The 19,954-nt window shown below is 39.6% G+C and overlaps 1 protein-coding gene across 2 annotated transcripts in view; it reads right to left on the reverse strand.

The window, feature by feature from the left end:
• Positions 1 to 5,393: 5,393 nt before the first annotated feature.
• STK32C (serine/threonine kinase 32C) overlaps positions 5,394 to 19,954 on the reverse strand; it is a 193,116-nt gene continuing 178,555 nt past the window's right edge. For both annotated transcript variants that reach the window (XM_034436523.3, XM_087871682.1), the window contains 6 exons: positions 19,203 to 19,306; positions 17,768 to 17,884; positions 14,320 to 14,445; positions 13,984 to 14,115; positions 8,754 to 8,821; positions 5,394 to 8,041 (listed from right to left, as the gene is read on the reverse strand). In XM_034436523.3, coding sequence (XP_034292414.2) covers positions 7,903 to 8,041; positions 8,754 to 8,821; positions 13,984 to 14,115; positions 14,320 to 14,445; positions 17,768 to 17,884; positions 19,203 to 19,306 — 686 coding nt within the window. In that variant the 3' untranslated portion in view covers positions 5,394 to 7,902. The remainder of the gene's footprint in view (positions 8,042 to 8,753; positions 8,822 to 13,983; positions 14,116 to 14,319; positions 14,446 to 17,767; positions 17,885 to 19,202; positions 19,307 to 19,954) is intronic.

Consider the following 19,954-nt stretch of genomic DNA (forward strand, 5'->3'; position numbering starts at 1 on the left):
TGTTTGCCTCCCATGCCAGTTCCCCCTCCGGTCCTTTTCTCCCACTTCACAAAGGGATCCCCCATAATGTTCAGCAGCCGTCGTAGCCCAGCCAATTTTCCAAACAGCCAGCTTCACTGCCCACTAAACATCCCTCCTTTTTCACCTGGAACTTTGTCACAGATAGAATTAAAATAAACCATTTTTAACTTTTGAAAATGATCTAAATCTCATAAACCTGCCAAGGCTCTGGGATGAATTGCTGGAGTCTTATAAGCTTTGATAATTTTGCAAGATTCGAGACAAAGCATTGCATCAGGGTGTATGGTTGCTGACTGCGGTAGCTTAAGAGCCAGAAACATTTGTCTTTCCAAGGCGACAGATTGAGGCTTTCTGGCACTAACAATTTATAGCATGCCTAAGCCATTGTTGTAATAATATATCACTGTTGCAGGAAAGTTGTATATATCATCATGAGGATGGCAGGGTGATGGTAGTCGTGGGAAAAAATCATCTCAAAAACTACCAGTCCCAGAGTTCCTTGTGTCTAGGCAAGAGGACCAGGGATAGCTGCTGGAGAACAAAACATTATAAGTAAACATGCAACAGTGAGAAAACATGCTGGTGGTGAGGTTTAAGCTCCACAATATATTGGGCAATTGTCTAGCTGGTGTTTTTCAGCCTTGGCAACTTTCAGATGTTTGGGCTTTAAATCCTAGCATTTCCCAGCCAGCCATAAGAAAGGAGGGCAAATGACAGGCAATCATGATGTAATGATGCAAATTCTGCCCCATTTATATTTGTGCCACAATATATATATATATATATTTAATTTTTGATTTATATGCCGCCCTTCTCCGAAGACTCAGGGCGGCTTACAATGTGCTCAGCAATAGCCTTCATCCTTTTGTATATTTATACAAAGTCAGCTTATTGCCCCCACAAACTGGGTCCTCATTTCACCTACCTTAGAAAGGATGGAAGGCTGAGTCAACCTTGAGCCTTGGAGAGATTCGAACCCTGCAGTAATTGCAGGCAGCTGGTCTTAATAACCAGCTTAATAACAGGGTGCCTTAAACACCTGTACTACCAAGGCTCCTTTATTGATATTGACAAATCAGTAAAGGATGGATCCTGGGGCATGATGTTATGACGTTCATTTTATCGGAGAGAGACTGGCAGAATCAGAGGGAGGAGTCAAGTCAGGAATTAATCTGGAATCTTTATGTAGGCATAAGGAAGCAAGGCCCAACACACACATACACACACCTTGAATGCCTTACTAATCTGGCCCAAGTGCAAACTACCAGTCTGAGAAGATTCCTGTGCAATAGGCATGAGCAATAAAGTAGCTAATTGAACTCTTCATGGTTGGATATGGTTGTTCATGCCTGACACATTGTTCTTGGCTGACACATTTTGACAGAATCGCAGCTTGCAGCAGATGCCATGGTGCATTGATCCCTATTTATGCATACATTCCTGTTTGGAACATTGCAGAGTTTACCATATTATTTGGTAGGAGCTCTACCCTGCCCATGCACTCTGTCTAGGTGCAGCTCCCACTAATTTCTTTTAGTTCTAAGGCAGAAGAAATCAGAAGAAACAATGAAGTCATCTTAGATCCAAAAAGATAGGTGAATGCATGCATATTCGCAGATTTTGCTGATATCTAGAAATTTCTGATGACATCTTGATTTCAACCATTCCAGTGGATAAGAGGATAGTCCAGTTCTCAAAGTAATCTATTTTGAATGTCCCTTTCCAAGATCAGGTTTAATGCCTGAAGAGAACATTAGTGAGGACTGGACAGTATTAATTGGAGAGCCTATACTGGCAGCAAATTTTAAGGATTTCTTGGATTTACATCTGTGCCCCTTTCATATGCATGATTCTGGGCAGCTCTGGGAATTCTGGGAGTTGAAGTCCACAGGTCTTAAATTTGCCAGGGTTGGACACCCTCACTCTAGAAAGTCCCAAACTGGGCTGGGCAAAATACACAACCTTTGTGAGTCATCACACAGGTTTCTCTGACAAATGCATACAAAGGAGATTAAAATACATTTGCATGAATTTGCCATACTCAGCCCATCTGGTACAATTTCATACAAGTGGACCACCCCAGTTTGACTCCTGAAGACTAGACCAAGTGGGCAGAAGAAGCATAGACTAAGTAGGTGATACAAGATATAATTTATCGCTAGGCATATAAATGTAATGGAAGATGTGAATGATAATTGGGGCAACAGCTGCTGATGGAATTGCTGGTGGAAGTAAAGGACACTTCTGGGATTACTTTTTCATGAAAAATGTGGTAAATTCTCAGATCATTCCCTCCCAGAGTAAGTCAGAAGGAAGCAAATAAAAAGTGAGCCATTCTTTCTTTGGCGACCCAGTTTTTCTCTGTTTGATGTCTCCTTGTCCTCATAAACAGCAATGTTAATTAATTGTAATTATATATTAATATTCCTATTTTAGAATTTGCTTGGGCCTGCACAGATGCCCAATCTTAAATCAGGCTGATGTTTTTAATCTTTAAATTCTTGATCTGGGCCTACGGAATCTGAAAGCCAGCATGCCCTACTGATTTGAAAGACTTCATTCATATGGTTTGACTTCTAATGTTAACTTGAAAATCTTGATATTACTGTACTACTCAAACTCTGAAACTGATTTTGTAAAATAATGTTTTTCTAATGCCTTCTTTGCTAACTTTTAGATATTAGACTAAGCCCATCATATTCACTTTGGCTTTTAACTTTATCAGGTCTTACATTTAAATTACTTAAAAGGTTGGTTTTTTAACAAAAAAGAAACAGTTTGTTATTCTTCTTCTCTTGGCTTTTTGTCTGCCACCACTGCTCACTTTATTGTGCTGCGTTCTTAGATTTTAATTTTGTTGGCTTTTGTGAGATGCCTTGAGATAGTACCAAAATGATGAGATATAAATCTCTAAAAATGTCATCCATGGTTGAGAATTTTTCTTGCAATGCATCCTAATACACCAAGGGTACTGTAGTTCTCAAATGAAATAATGTTAGCAACTGCAATGCTCTAGAAAGCTACATTTCTTCATCTTATTTATGGCAATGTGTTCCTACTAAAGCTCAAAATCTATTGGATACACTGACCCAAGAATACACAGCAGCCTGCATAGTATGAAGTTAAAAAACAGGTGGCCCTATTAGAAGCAGGCACACTTGAAGTGACTTTAAGGTTACATACTAGCTATTTGTGTCCTAGCTTCTCTTGCTTATTAGGAAATGTTGTGGTATCATTTCATTTTAAGTTGTTGAATTTGACTAGCCCAATTGCTGATAAAAGAACAGCAGAAATCCACAGGAGACAGTAATTATCAGTTATGCCTTTCAAACATGTTCCAGCTTTCATTTCAAACTCTATACCAAACATGGCGTCTAGCCCCCTCTAGTGGGGAAAGAGTACAATTTATAGCAGATTGAAATCCTGCCTTTTTTTACATACAATACAGGTAATCCCTGAGTTCCCCTTAGCAAACGGTCGAAGTTACATGATAAGCACCCCCTAGAGTTTATGAAGTCCTGAAACTATGATTCTTGCAGCACCATGGCAGTTGTTCGCCCTTACGAACAACCACAGAGGCTCTGCAACATTTGTCCTGAACGCATTGCAGGCGCAATGAGAACCTGTAGTAAAGGTAAGTAGAACCCACCCCTATTAGCAATGCATATAGTAAAGACAGGACTGTTATATCAAATATCTATATATATCCTTCCATGACTATTCAGTGTAAAAAACAAGCACATTATATGGGAATGAAATGTATACAGACAGCCATAGAAACAATTCGGACTGATGGCATATCATTTGTGCTCAATGTAAGCATTTACTTTAGAATTGTGGCTTAGAAACCATAGCTCTCAGATTATTTCCCATAAATTTCACATATTGAAGTGAAATTAAAATACAGATTTTATTATATGTAAAGTATAAGACACATGCTTTAAAAATAAGTAAATTGTCAAAAGCATGTATCTTAAATCTTTCTTCAATCTTTCTGTGCTAATAAACAGAAGCAGTACAATCCTGGAAAAATAGATATGAAGGGAGGCAATATTTTGCACGAAACTGAAATGCCCCAGGCACTAGTCCAGTTATCATCTAAGCCACCATTTTTCAATTTTGGCCACTTGAAAAAGTGTGTGGACTGCAATTCCGAACATACCCAAACCAGTTTGCTGACTAGGGAATTCTGGAAGTTGAAGTTCCCACACCTTCAAGTTGTCAATATTGAGAAATATTGAGCTAAGTTGAAGGAGCTGAACTCAGTCTGAACAAGCTGAATACACCCTTCTGAATAAGATTTAATTCCAATAAATATCAAGGTATGAAGGCTACAATTTCTAACACACCCTTCCAGTATGATCAAGGGCCATGTTGGCCACAAATGTTGAAGGTTGACTTCCAACATGTATTTGAGTTTTAGGTTAGAAAACCCTGCTTATAGTTTAGAACAGAGGTGTCAAACTCACGTCTCATGGAGGCATCATGTGATGTATCGGGACATTTTTCTCCTTCGCTAAACTGGGTGTGGGCGTGGCATCAGGCCATAGGCCGGGAGTTTGACAGCCCTGATTTAGAAGGTTATTGCTACATTCACCATCACCATCTATCTGCTTTTCCTGTCACTGCAGCATGATAGTACCGAGTTAAGTAGCACAGGTTCTGTAGAGGATTAGCTTCCCACATGGTTGTAAGTACCTTCAAATATGTTTTTAAGCAAGTGCCAGGAGACTTGTGATTATCAGCATCCACCTACAAGCCTATCATTCCTGAAGATAGTTCAGAAGCATGTTCATTCCTTTCCTCCGGGAAAGGAAAGAATTTAATCCCTGGGCTGACTCAGGTTGCAGACAACAGTCCTGAGGGGGAAAGTGAATGTAGTTAAGCAAGGCCTTTTCACATCTGCTGTCGGCTAAAGAAAATGATAGAAGATAAAGAGTATTGGAAGTGACTTGCATCTGGGCATCTTTTATTGATTTCCTGAAACAGAAATGGCAAAGGAAGTGCCCTGTCTCCTAGTAGTTTTTTTATGGTACAGAACCCGGCTAGCTGCATGACTGTCCCCCATTCTTCCTATCCACCCCACTGGGTCAAGGAGGGAGGCATTACTCAGACAGTTTGTTAGACTTTGGACTGTGAAATGATCAGTCTTGTAAGTAAGTAGTAAGTAAGTAAGTAAGTAAGTAAGTAAGTAAATAAATAAATAAATGTATGTATGTCTGCATGGTTTCTGAAGACAAAGAAAGGGAGAGACAGAAAGAAACAAGAAAGGGAAAGCTTTGAGTATAATTCAGCCAAATTTAACCATTGTTCAGCCTTATTGGTCTCCTTAAACAGAAACACAACTCCCATAACAAATCAACACAACAAACTTTGCTGGCTCGGCATTTTATTAAATCGTAATTGTAAATCTTTTATTTTGTATCTTTAAAAAAAACAATGGACTTCCTATGAATTCATTGGCCAATAACCACACTTACTGGCTTATATCAATGCAAACATTTTAACAAGAAAGCCATTTCTTCTTAGATTCACATAAAACATTCAACACAAGGCTAATTAGACTAAACACTTTCTAAACAAACTAGTTAGAGGCAAGTATTCATTTTAAAAATGCAACATTTTAAGTTTATGACTGATTACTAGAACATGCACATGTCACCCACACTTAGGACTTGAATTCAATTTGGAGTTTTAACTCTAGTATCTATTGTGCTATGATGCAACTGAACAGGGATCAGTTGGCGAACCATATTGGCACTTTAGCTTTCTTGAGGCATTAGGAAACACAACGTGTGGATGGTCTGAAAAAAGACTGGATCCAGGCTTATCTGAACATCGTTATAATCCTGTTTGAAATTATAATCCTTAGTGTTAGGATTCTGTATCCCATGGGGACAATAACTACATTGAGCTGAATGTGGTTCTGTACTCACTACTAGACCTTACTTGTGAGTGCAGGGAAGTGGATTTCCCAACACTTAAAAGGCTTTTGACTTTGAACATTCCTGTTGGCATGCTTGCAGCTCTGCTTTTAACATCAGAGGTTGTGACACTATGATAAAACAGATGGTGGAATAGCATAATCTAAATATCTGGACTATAAACCTCTTTGAGAGTTTCTTTCTTTGAAATCAAGTGAAGTTTTAATCATAGTACTAACACAATAACATTTACCATTCAACTGTAAATTGGATGTGCCATTTACCTGGCTATAATCTACAAATAGTGGCACTGAGAATAAAGCTTTGGTTTCTTTGTATATCTACACAAATAAACTTGATTTTTCTTCCCTTTCTAATGATTCTTATGAAATATTGGTTGTGGACAATCTTTGTTTCTTACTAACTTCCACATAAAACTGTGGAAAATTAAGCATGTGTTCACTGTAGTCCATATAAAAAGGATTATACCTCTGTGGTGTTGTTTGTTGAATTGACTGGATAATAAGTTGGTCAGAATTCCTTCTTAATGGCAGAGAAATTAAAAAAAAAAACCTTGTTGCAGAAAAAATTGTAGCTTCAGTAGTAAGGCTGTAAGGATTCCTGTTTCCAAAAGACTCTAGTCCAATGCTAGCAAATCGGTTTCAATAAGACAAGGCAGGTGGGTGGGAAATGTATCAACATTAAAAGCATGCAAAGTTCACTTTCTTTCAAGAAAACACAAACAACTGAGATACAAACAGGACAATCTCTTCGAGGCTTGAACAAAACCGGAGTGAAAAGAGTTACAAGATTTATGTACAACATATACCCTAATGTCAAGGATTCCTAGAGTTTTAAGAATAAAGCCACAATATAGTAAGAAAAAGCCTCAAGGCAACCCTACTATTTTTATCTGGGGTAAATCCACTACATTCAGTGGATGTTATTCCCGGTAAATATGTGTAAGATAGCAGGCTTGGTATAAGAAAGAGGGAGAAGTGACTTTTGAAACAGTGAAAAAGGCAGTATCCACAGCTGGAATCAGCATCAAAATTGTCCAGTTTTTGTAAGAAGTTAAGACGGGTGTCAATGATTGATATATTTAAATCACACTTTGAAGAGCATAAAGAAGTGCATTAAATGTTACTTCCTCCATCATTGGGGCATCTCAAATCAAACCACGCTAATATCCTGCTCCTTTACAGGAGTGAAGAAAATGCTAACCTCAGTTCAGGTGCTTGTAAGCATACAACATTCCTTGAAAGTCAAGGATGGCTTTGTGAAAAGATGCAGTGGTTTGACAAAAATAAAAATTACCTTGCACTGCACCGTTTTAAAAAACCAGCTGTAAAATTCAGGGCAGGTGGCCCTAGATCGGTGGATTCCAAAGCACTTGTTAAATCAGAGATTAAATTTATTAAAAACCACATGAAGCCAAGGGCATCAGTTGAGCCTGGGCCCAGCGGGTAACTCTGTAACTGCTGTGCTTTGTAAGAATCCTCAAATGTTCTGAAAATATCAAGCGACAATTTTGCATGCTCTGGCTGTAAGGACAATAGTGATGGAGCATTTTCAATTGCCTTGGCAATCTTTTCTAGCCCTCCCACCTTGCCCGCTTTCATTCTGCATGTTCTCAGATATATGATACATTCTTGTCCCTGAAATATGCTTCAGATTGCAATCTGTCATCTATCAAAAGAAACGTACAAAGAAAGAAATGGAACAGTTGTGTTGAGGTGTTGCATAGTAGCAAAGTCTCTGGTAACAGGAGATCTTTTTTCAATCCATGAGTTCTGTAAGAACTATTTGCTTTTTCTGTGGCTCTACAGTGTTGGTTTGTGTGACTCCTCTTCTTTTTTTCCCCCATCCACAAAAGTACCTGCTGTACTGTAACCTGCAACCTGAGAATGTTTTATGTAAGAGGCACACAAGCTTCTGGCCCCTTTGCCCCATCGTCCTAGCTGCTTCCTGTAGAGGAACACACTGAGCTACACATATTTATGTTGGAATGTTCAGATTCTGTTTCAGTCTCTGTTTCATCGGTTGTTTCAGGAGGAGAAAGGGACTCATTCATCTGATCCTGGCTCTTCTTCAACCTATATATAGAAAGTAAAGTTAGTTATGTATATGGCAAAGTAAGTAATCATAAAAGCATTGTTCTGAGAAGAAATATTTGATGGAGATTAGGGTTCAGATAGGCTTATAGAACTATGTCTAAGGTGCCTTGTCACTTCATTCTCAACACCCTGGATATGCATTTCTGTCTCCTGCATATCCTTCCTTTCAAAGGTTCTCTAGAAGACTGCATTCTCCAGATTTACTTGCCTGAGTAGTCCTAAAGCTACTCTGAGCAGTCTCATCAAATGAAATAGGGCAAGTGAATGTTAAGAGCAGGAACATCTAAATAATAGCATTCTTGTTATTGTACAAAAACACCTAAGTTTATCTGGTGCCATCTTTATTATTCTTTTGCTGCCAACTAAGACTTATATCTTATCTTCTAATTAATGTATATCTTATATGCAGTGTTTTTCAACCATGGCAGCTTGAAGACCACATATCTTCAAGCTGCCACAGTTGAGAAACACTGCTTAAATGTGTCAGATGTCTCAGATTATAACCTACAATCTCTATCATTCGATGATCAGAAGGCTCTCTCCAATTTTAGATATACAGTGGGATTCTGAGGAGACATAAAAGAACTGGAAATAGGATAATTTTTCTCCAAAAATTGTAATCATAATTATCCAGCCAAACCAACCATCTTCCCACCCTCACTTCCCTTTTAAAAACAAATTTCAGACTCACTTTTCTCTGTTAAAAATGACAAAATCTTGCTGAATTGCTTCAAGGCATTCCTGCAAGTAATCATTTTCCTATAAAAAGAGAAACATTACATTATACTTTCTTGTCTAAATTGCTGTGAACTAAAAACAGAACTAAAATCAATAACAACATCCATCTTTGTGTCACTCAGAATTGTGACACTGTATGCTTTCCTTTCTTCCTATTAGTCAGTTATTCTGGAACCTTATTTTGCTTAATAAAACAGTCTGATATGATATTATTGCCTGCCATGATTAACATGGCAGGCAATAAATTAGGAGACGAATTAAAATCAATGTTCAGTCATAGCTCTTTAGATAGAAGTAAACCAGTAGCCATCTATCCACCTACCCTTTTTGTCAGGTGTAAGCAACTAGAACAACTCTGAGATTTTGTCAAATAGATTTCTTTATTGGTGAGATTTTTTTCAGTTTACAAAAATCTCATCAAACTCTGTTTTCCCTTAAAAACAGCAGTTACAGATCTAAAGGGTTGGCCTCAAATGCTTCCTCCCCCAAATGGACTCTAAGTTGGAATGTCTTTTGACACTCCCGCCCCCAAATTGGGACCTCCAATAGGAGATGATCACACTGAGCCTAAGGGAGGTGCTAAGCAGGTCCATAAGAGATCTAAGTCCAACCCACCTTGAATTAATTGATTCTTATCTATCGCCAGTTTCCTTTGACTGTTAGTAGTTCAGATTCTTGTAGAGAATGCTAGCCTGCAATAAACCTATTTGAACCACCTTGACTTTTGGTTTCCTGCATTTGACACCTTCTCTCCTTCAACCGGTGGTTTCTCCTCCCTCCTCCAAGATGGAGATGCAGATGACCTACAGAGAGGTGACATCTTAGGCACCATCTCCTTCGAAAGGTGTTTGGCCATCTTGAAAACTCCAACATAGAGAGGATGCTTCATGTAATCCGCTCCAAGAGATGGAGGAGTTGGAAAGTAGGGTCAGATTCAGGCCTTTTTATGAACACTTCTCCCACTCTGAGTATTGGGCAACCCACATGTTGTTTTGTTTCAACAAGGTGGCTAAAGTAGCATTATTCTGCTGGGCTGCTGGAGCTTAAGTGCTGTAGACTGTACAATTTTCTTCCTTGTTATAGGGGGGCTGTTCTGATTGTACGGTTGGTTTTACGGGATATTTAATGGTTGTTTTATGGGACTGATTGTGGGGGAGGCTGATGCAAATGTTTTATGGATATTTATTGTGAATTGGCCAATGTTATCAACTGTGATTGAACATAAATACTGTAACCAATCAACCAATCCCTGGCAATAAGAGAGAAGCCAAAAACAACGAGAGTAGCCAAGGAGGATTGTGTGCAGCATTTCAGATCTACTCTACAGAAGATGCTTCAGAACCTGAAGAAATAGAACTCTAGTCTCATTCTACACTGCCTTGAAGGAACTCCTCAGCTAGTGGCCTATTGCAACTGAAGATGGCAAAAACTGATAGAATCCAGGTCTAAGGACCTGCCCCAGCTGGTTCCTCAAGAAAGTAAGACTCTTGAATCCTTTAAGTTGAATCAAAAGAACTGTTACTGAGAGAAAGTGATTGCAGGAAAGCAAGGCGTAATCTGAAACTCTTTCGTTTCCCCAAGCCCAACCCCCGCTGACCAGTCCACCAGCAGCCAATGTGACGTTGCAAGGATGTTTTGAGAACACTGAGGTGCTAGGCAGATAGCAGTTCACTCTCAGGGCATGACGGCTTTGAAACCAGGCTGGAACTGGCTGGAGGGAGTCCACTCATCTCCGAAGACAATTCCCCTCCCTAATTCCCAAGCAATTACAGCAAAAGCATGTGAAAATGCCAGCAAGCCTCATTCTCCCTCCCCTCCCCCAGGCCTTTCAATAGAATGGCAGAATGGTGGGCCTGACATCAGGCAAAAGAAACAATGATCCCTGGATACATTACAGCTACTTTATGAAGTTGCAAGCAGGCTACAAATGTGGTCCTGCACATTATTAGGTGTTGGTTATCACCTTTAAAGCGCATCATGGCATAGGGCCTAGCTATCTTCGAGACCGCCTGCTGCCACCGACGACCTCCCATCGACCCGTGCGCTCCCACAGAGAGGGCTCCTCGGGGTACCATCAGCCAAACAGTGCAGGCTGGTGACCCCCAGGGGGAGGGCCTTCTCTGTGGGGGCACCTACCCTCTGGAATCAATTGCCCCCAGAGATAAGGAGAATCCAAGACCTCAGTGCCTTCCACCGTGCCCTTAAAACCTTCCTTTTCCAGCAAGCCGGGCTGGCCTAATTTTTAAAGTGTTTTTAATTGTTTTGTTTATCGTTTTTAATTAATGAGGCCAAATTTATATATATATATATTTAATTGTATTTTAATATTTGTACTTGATGTTTTTACTTGGCTGTTCACCGCCCTGAGTCCTCAGGGAGAAGGGCGGTATACAAATTCAAAATAAAAAATAAAATAAAAAAAAATAAAAAAATCCAATGCGCCGCATAGCCCTAGCACTGAGTAGGGACATCAGGAATGGTACAGCTATTATCTGCTTTATTTTTTGCTTCACAAAATAGATTTCCAGTTTAGCTGATTTGAGACTTCGTTTTTGTTTTTGTTTTTCCCCCATGGAACAGCTGGACATAAATTTGCTAATTTGTTTAGAAATACAGCGGGAGGGATTATTTACTTTCAAAAGGCGAATTATTGCTGTGGAAAGAGAAAAAGCCCTACATTCTTAAAAGCCAGTCAGATTTAACTGAAGTTAGATGACTGACAATCTAACGTCATTTCTTTCTTTCTTTCTTTCTTTCTTTCTTTCTTTCTTTCTTTCTTTCTTTCTTTCTTTCTTTCTTTCTTTCTTTCTTTCTTTGCTAGTTTTCAGCCCGTAATGAATTTACTGGGATTAAAAGACTGAATACACTCTTGGCAACATCTATGGAAGGCTCTTTTACACCTGTTAATTCTAAGAACAGGTGTTTTCTTTGAAAAGCATTAAAAGTGAGAATTGTGACTAGTTTTGACCTAATTCCAATTAGAATATGTTGCCTGGCAAACCTGATCATTACAACAGGATGCCATCCATATGCCACTGCTTATATACACTCTTTCTTCTTACCAACGTCTGCTAGATTTTGTCTACCTCTGACTTCAAAAAAAGAGCATCTTTTTTATTTTAGCATTGTTTCCTCTAATCAACCATCATGGACAGATAGTGATGAACAGATCAGTCAGCTTCTAGAAATTGTTGGTCTGCTCAGTTACCCTCATTTCTGCTTTTGATCCGTTTTCATTCTTAAGAAATGCAGACAAAATTTGCACTCATTATTCAGATATTTTCAGTCAGAATGATTGTTTCGATACAGGGCTCTGAGTTCTTGCATTAAATGGCATGCATACTGTTGGTATTCCAAGGAAAACAACAAGAAAAGCAACAATGGTGTCACTTATAAGCAGCAGTTGGGAAGAGGTTGGTCCTTTGTCATAATAAAACCGTGTTTGCTTGACGGACCAATATGACAGAATAAAATAACAGCCCTTCAAAGCAGCACAGATAAGAAGGACAACAATGAAGACTAGCTCTGTCTTTATCGTAAGGTTACGTTAACAGAACCTTGCAAGTCTAAAATCATTTCTCCCCTCCTTTCCATTAGTCTCTGAAAAACTAGGGAGGCTCTCTCTGAAACAGTGTTTTTCCAGTGAAAACTGTCTATCAGAGCAACCTGGTCTACCTAAATATGGGATGGAACATACTGCTTCCGCTTCCGCCTTTCAGCCCCAATCCAGGAGCCTTCACAGGCAGTTGCTTTTGCAACAAACTATTTTGGTGTTCAATTTATATTTTACCAACAAAGAAATAAAGGAAGACCAATATAGATCTATTTCAAGCTATTTAGCTCTCGTCAGCTAGCCATACCCTTTCTGGGATTTGAACCCAGGCTACTTGCATATTAAGTAGATGTATTAACCTCTAAACCATGGGCTCTCCCTGCTTTGTCAGCTATACCAGGGGAGCAATTAAGTGTTTTTCTGGAAGCAATATACTCCATCCCATATTTGGGTAGACCGATTGCCCTGATAGACCAGTTTCTTAATTTCTCCCCTGGTATAGCTGACAAAGCGATGCAAGCCCATGGCTTAGAGGTTAATACATCTATCTAATATGCAAGTAGCCTGGGTTCAAATCCCAGAAAGGGTATGGCTAGATGACGAGAGCTAAATACCTTGAAATAGATCTACACTGGTCTCCCTTTATTTCTTTGTTGGTAAAATATAAATTCTCTTCCAATATTCTTCCCATTCTCCATTCCATCCCACTACCACTTCTGAGGACTGAGATCTCTTCTGCCTGATAGTTGTCAGGTCTGTGGCTCTTCCTCCTGACTTTCACATTCCCACATCCCATTATAGTAGCAGGAGTTGAGATTCTAGCAGCTTTAGTCTCACCTAATTGGAGGAACATAATGTAGAAGAGTGTGAGGAGATTTAGATTGGTGCTGAAGAGGCAATCTGTTTATGAAACAACTTTGCTTTAATGAAGCACACTGTACTGGTTTGAAGCTTCCCCGTGTCTGTTTCCATGCTAGTTAAGCAGTACTAGAGAAGATCAAAGTAAGAAGAGGCTTCTGTGCTCGACTTACAACAGTTCATTTAGTGACCTTCAAAGTTATAACGTCACTGAAAAAAAGTGACTTATGACCGTTTTTCACACTTATGACCATTGCAGCATCCTCAGGGTCACATGACCAAGATACGGATACTTGGCAACAGGTTCATATTTATGACGGTTGCAATGTCCCTGGTCATGTGATCTCCTTTTGCAACCTTTTGACAAGCAAGGTCAGATTCACCTAACAACTGCAATTATTCACTTAACAACCGTGGTAAGAAAAGTGGTTAAAATGGGGCAAAACTCACTTAACAAATGTCTTGCTTAGCAACATAAATTTGGGACTCCATTATGGTCATAAATCGAGGACTACCTGTATTGTAGTGACTTTTTTTTCCCACGCTCAGAAGTGAAGGATCCCTGCTGCTTTGTGGAGCAACTCAAGGAAGGACTTTGCTTGGGACTTCAGCAAAGATTAAAATTATACACAGCCTTACAATTTGGCCAAGAGCACAGAAGGGTTCTTGCAGAGCCCCATCGGAGACATTTGAAAGCAAAAAGCCAGCTCCTGCAATCAGAGGACGCTCAAAAGATTTCAATTTCCTTTGGCAACTGCGAGGGAACACTTACAGACTGTGAGCTGTCCTTGCTGTTGTCTCTGGATTTGTTCTTTGCAAGCCTCTTCTTTTTCTTGTGCAGGGGCTTTGACTCCAGAATCATCTCCTCCAGCTCAAAAGTGGGGTCGCAGTGCAGACGGCCTTTCTGTGAAAAATCAGACAGAGAGGCTGCCGTGTGAATAGCAAGCAGAAAATGCAAGCAATATTCTGAGCCCAAGTTTGTTAGCCGTGGGGACGGTGTGTGTGGGGGGGGAGGGGGGAATACAACCCTTGGCTTTATATTACTGCCTCCTTCATGAGTAACAGAGACCCACAATAGAAACGAACATACTCATCACTTTTGACTTACGTTAGGAACGAAGCCAGGCTCTACTTTCTTCTTGCAGATTTCATCCCAGTCCACGTTAGATAAGTAGGAGGAAGTCTGAATGTTGGCTAGACTAGAAAAACGATGCTCAGGATTGACTGTCAAAAGCTGAAAATGGAAATCAGAAGGGCGAAGCAAATTTATTTAGGGCGAAACCGGGCAGCTGCAGAAAAAAAAAATCTGAGCTCTTTTACAGGTAGTTCTCGACTTACAACTATTCATTTAGTGAACATTTTAAGTTACGATAGCACTGAAAAAAGTGACTTATGAGCATCTTCACACTGTCGCGCCATCTTCATGGCCATGTGATCTAAATTTGGGTGCCTGGCAACCAGCAGGTATTTACAATGGTTGCAGTATCCTGGGGTCATGTGATCACCAGTTGTGATCTTCCCAGCTCAGATACGCAAAATTAACGGGGAAAGCTAGATTCGCTTAACAACGGCAGTGATTTGCTTACAACTATAAAATCGTTAAAAAAGGTGATAAATCAGGTGCAACTCACTTAACAACCACCTCACTTAGCAACAGAAATTCTGGTTCCAATTGGGGTTGTAGGTTGAAGACTACTTTCACCTCTCCACATAGGCAGTTGAAGTGTATAAAGAGAAATCCGCTTCTTTTTCTCAACAGTTATATAATATAACCTCTAATTTAATTTGTTTTCCACTCCATAAAATAGCTAAATGTGAATTAGTTTTATCCCCCATTTTTTAATGAAAGACCCATTCAGTTTTCTGCAGTCTACCGTTAACAAACTTATTTATCTCATTTTAGATGCTCAGGGATATTTGGATGCAGAGGCAGTAGTACTACTACTACTAGAGTAGTAAAATGTAGCCCCTCTGACCAGTGGTGGGATTCAAATAATTTAACAACTGGTTCTCTGCCCTAATGATTTCTTCCAACAACCAGTTTACCAAACTGCTCAGAAAGTTAACCACCGGTTCTCCCGAAGTGGTGCGAACTGGCTGAATCCCACCACTGCCTCTGACTGAGCTACAGTCACAATTCCTACAGTACTTGAGTCACTGTTTGACAAAGAACGTAAGGGAAGCACCAATTCTTCACTGCAGTAGTTGACATGCCTTCCATAGCAATAACACTTAGACTTATATACCGCTTTACGGTGCTTTACAGCCCTCTCTAAGCATTGTACAGAGTCAGACGATTGCCCCCAACAATCTCGGTCCTCATTTTACCAACCTCGGAAGGATGGAAGGCTGAATCAACCTTGAGCCTGGTGAGATTTGAACTGCCAAATTGCAGTCAGCCAGCAGTCAGCAGAAGTAGCCTGCAGTACTGCACTCTAACCACTGCGCCACCATGGCTGACTGACAAAGTGAAATGGCTGCACACAATTAAATGACCTTTCTTAAATCTACATTTGGGAAAAAGGACGAGAACAAAGTCTCCTAGTTGCATCAGTTCAGAGGTTCTATTTTTTTCTGTGACTGGGAATAACATCACACTCCTTCCATACTGATGCTCATCTAATTCAAATATGAACAAAACTTCTCCTCGCCTCAACAATTTATTCTTCATTTGGGTTATCCACAAATACTCATCTTCAGGATGCTTTGTGCCTTCCACTGCTTATTACTTTTCATAGACAATGTTTGTTTGGAGACTATCTTCCTATATTAATCCAGCAGAGGGAGTATTCTTGTTGAGTAAATTGTCCATAACACAATCCTACTTTAAAATAACACACGCTGTTCATTTATATTGGAGCACTTGATTCTTGTCGCTGTTGTACATACGTATGCATTCCCTTTTGTTTTTTTACAAGATACTCATCTTTAAAAAAAACATTCAACCATCAATGGCAGTTTACATTTAATTTTTTTTCCCTACAGATATTGAAGAGGGCTGGCAAAGAATTTGAAGGAACATTTTGTAATGGATTTGAAGGGTGCTTTGCACAGCATGTTGGCATGAGGGAATCTCCCTGCATTAAAAATGGTCAGAATGTTATGTCCTCCAGAAAGCTCATCATAAACGTTTTGGGGCCTTCCAAGGCATGCACAAGCATCTTTCCACTGGACTGTGGATGAAGCGAAGGGACTGCGCAGGCAGGAAAAATCTGGGAAAACCCCCAAAACCAGATGGAATAGAGACGAGCTTTGCTCAGTCCAATATATTCTGCAAATCATTCCACTGCACAAATCTAGCATTCAGTATCCCATGGCCTCTATATATGCAGTTTCCAGTGGAGCGAATTTGGATGCTCTCAGTACTCTTGTTTCTCACTTTTATCTTTTAAAGATTATTTGTACTTTTGCTAGTGTTCCCTCAAGCAGTGCTGATCACTTCCTCTTGATTCTCAAAAGTCCTATGTTGGAGCCAGTCCTGGCAAAAATCACCTAAGTTGGCAGTCAGTGGAAATTATAAATGTATCACAATATCAAGCTTCCAGAAATTGACACTCAAGTCTTAAGTGATACCAATCATTAGCACAATTAGCTAATCTTTCATACATAGGAGACACTTGCTTTTATAAAGAAGTCTGGCACATCCAGTCTGATACACAGACGACCCTCGATTATTCACAGTTTGAATTTCCACGGAGGGCTGTTACCATCCAAACACAATTTCAGCCTCCTACAGACATTCCCCTTCAACACAGGAATGCTAGAGGAAGGAGAAATTGGATCGCGAGACACATCCCACCCGTTTCACACATTTTTTTGTCTTTTAAATTCCTATAGGGGGTATCACAATCTGAAAAAAAGATAATGTGAAAATAAGCTTATTAATCAAGCCAGCAGAAAGCCCTTTAACTGCCTGCAAGGAGGTATTTACTGGCAATTAAAGGTATAGCCATTGCATAGCTTTAACGATAAAATGACATGCTGCATTACATGTAAAGAAAATATGTTTTCCTCTCTGACAATGCACTTACATCTACCCAATGAAAATAGCAATAGCACATAGTCTTATATACCAATTCACAGGGCTTTAGAGCCCTCTCTAAGTGGTTTACAATGTCAGCACATTGCCCCCAGCAATCTGGATCCTCATTTTACAGAACTCGGAATGATGGAAGGCTGAGTCAACCTTGAGCCAGTCAGGATCGAACTGCTGGCAGTTGGTAGAGTTAACCTGCAATACTGCATTCTAACGACTGAGCCACCGCGGCAGTGACGCATATACGGAGCTGGAAAGTATTTGAAGGACAGGAGACAGTATTTCTGGTGCAAAACACACTCCCCCACCCCACCCCCTACTTCGGTGCTTAGGACTGCAGGCATGTTTCCCTGACACTGTTCTAGGAACAATGAAGTAATGTGCTGAAGGCAACTGTTGCTACACAGACATATGCAGCATGTTGGCAAGTCAGAGGGAGCACATATTTTTGGATCAAAGCCCATATTTGTGCAGTGATAATGAATCATTGCAATCCTTACCAAAGAAACAATGATTTTACCTTTCTTAATAATGCCACCATGTCTTTTGACCAAGCTGTTGTATACTGAACACTCACAGTGCTGAACAGCTGAACTAACGATTCCACGGGACTATTGGAATGGATGTCGTAAGGCCTCTGAGGGGGGAAAAAAGATGAATAAATGGAAATGCACGAGAACTCCACATTTATTTATCATAACATCAAGCATTTAATTAATGCAGTTATTTAGACTGCTGTAATACTATAGCTGTTACTATCATCATGATGCTTCGGTTACCTTGCATTTCAACTATTACAAAGTTTATGGGGCTGCCTTGAGATCCTTTGGAAGCTGCAACTGGTTCTGAATGCTGTGGGACAGGCATTTATGGGCATGCACACATATGTGATGGCATCTTTGTTAATCTGCACTGGTTGCCAGCACCCTTCTGGATGTGATTCAAGATGATTATCCAAAAGACCATCTGTCTCCCATAGCTACTCTCTATCCTGGATGGTCGGACAGAATCTGCATGGCTCCAGATTCCACTTTAACAATGGCACCTGAACAGACCCACAAAGTTGTAATGTCTGTCCTGCATTCATTTGAAGTGCCTAGAACCCCCACCTTAGCTTTATTTAAAGGAGTCCTTAAACCTGGCTCTTCCCTTAGGCTCTGGAATAGAGGGTGTGGCCCTTTGTGGGATGACTGGTTTGTTATGAGACTCCATCCCTTTTTTCATATGTTTTGTTTTATTTTGTTTTATATCATTTTGTCTCAAATTGTTTAATATTGTACCATGAAGGAGTTGGGCAGCAGATAGGTGATAGACAGACAGATGATAGATAGATAGATAGATAGATAGATAGATAGATAGATAGATAGATAGATGGATGGATGGATGGATGGATGGATGGATGGATGGACGGACGGATGGACAATGGATGGATGGATAAGAGATAGACCAAGACCGAGAAACAGAAACACATAGATGCAGACTAGTTTAAGAGAACAAATCCAAGGTGGCCATTTATGGCAGAGAGAACTTGATATTAAGAACTGGTACTGCCTCACATAAATTGTTGGTATCTGACAAACAAGAAGTGTGTTTAATTAGAAATATGAATAACTGGTAGAAAAAATGAACTCTGAAATCCCCTCCTAGAGATCAGCTTCAATATAGATCAATTCAGGAATAACACTATACATTAACTGGAATAACATTAAGCTTCCAACAGCTGAGGAACTTTAAATTCTGTTCTGAATTTACACTCATCTGTAGAAAGTTGCAATTTCCTATTTGGCTGTCTTGTTTGTGTGTGTTACATTTTATAACTGTTTTCTTCAATAAGACTTTTTAACTTCCACTGATTTGTATGTTCATTGACTTGGAATCCATGAAGCTATTCCCCACACTTTAATGGGGAAAAGCAATTTCCAAGTATTTTTAAAAATAAAAAATATGTTAGGCACCCATCCACGCAGAAGCTCATATGCTATCACTCCCAGAGACCACCAATCGACTTCAAAGGAATACCCTGTTCCTCCATTCTGAAAGGAATGAAAGATCTCCGGAGCTGAAAAGAAAAACAAGGACATCATTTAATACCTCCATCATCGTTAGTTTCAGTATAACTGCTGTTGCAGTTTTTGCATTTTCCCATAGTTGTAAAACCAGATATTCTAACAAATTTAGTGGGGTTTAATCACAGGTAAATGAGACACAAGAACTTCTAAGTTGTAACTGGGCATGCTGACCAAAAGAGAATCACATGTTGACTTCATATGTAGGACCAAATATTTGGGAAGATAAACCAGCTGAAATCAGGGTAAGTGACGTTCAGACTTCAAGACTCCAGATTGGTAATACACGTAGTACTTGTATAGTTATATAAAGCAAAAATTAAGAAATCGTTGCTAATATGATTCCGTTTCCATAGTTTGCATTTTTCTAGAATTAAGTGAGACTGTTTACAGCTCTAAAAGGTGGATGGACCATATGCTTAATCTTGGAGATGTAAACTATAGCTGCCGTCTGCTATAAACAGCCAATATCAATGAAGGACCAAGAAGCAAAAGGTTTCAATTAACAAAATATAAAATTAAAGCATTCTTAAACCTTTAATCTCTTTAAGAGAGGGAAAAATAAATAGATTTAAATTAGATGATTATTTTATGCCTAGGGCAAAATAAAGAGTGGGAGGATTACTATAAGATAAATATTA

Source organism: Pantherophis guttatus, chromosome 6 (genome assembly GCF_059756535.1).
Source record: "Pantherophis guttatus breed Tessera chromosome 6, ASM5975653v1, whole genome shotgun sequence".
Lineage (NCBI taxonomy): Eukaryota > Metazoa > Chordata > Lepidosauria > Squamata > Colubridae > Pantherophis > Pantherophis guttatus.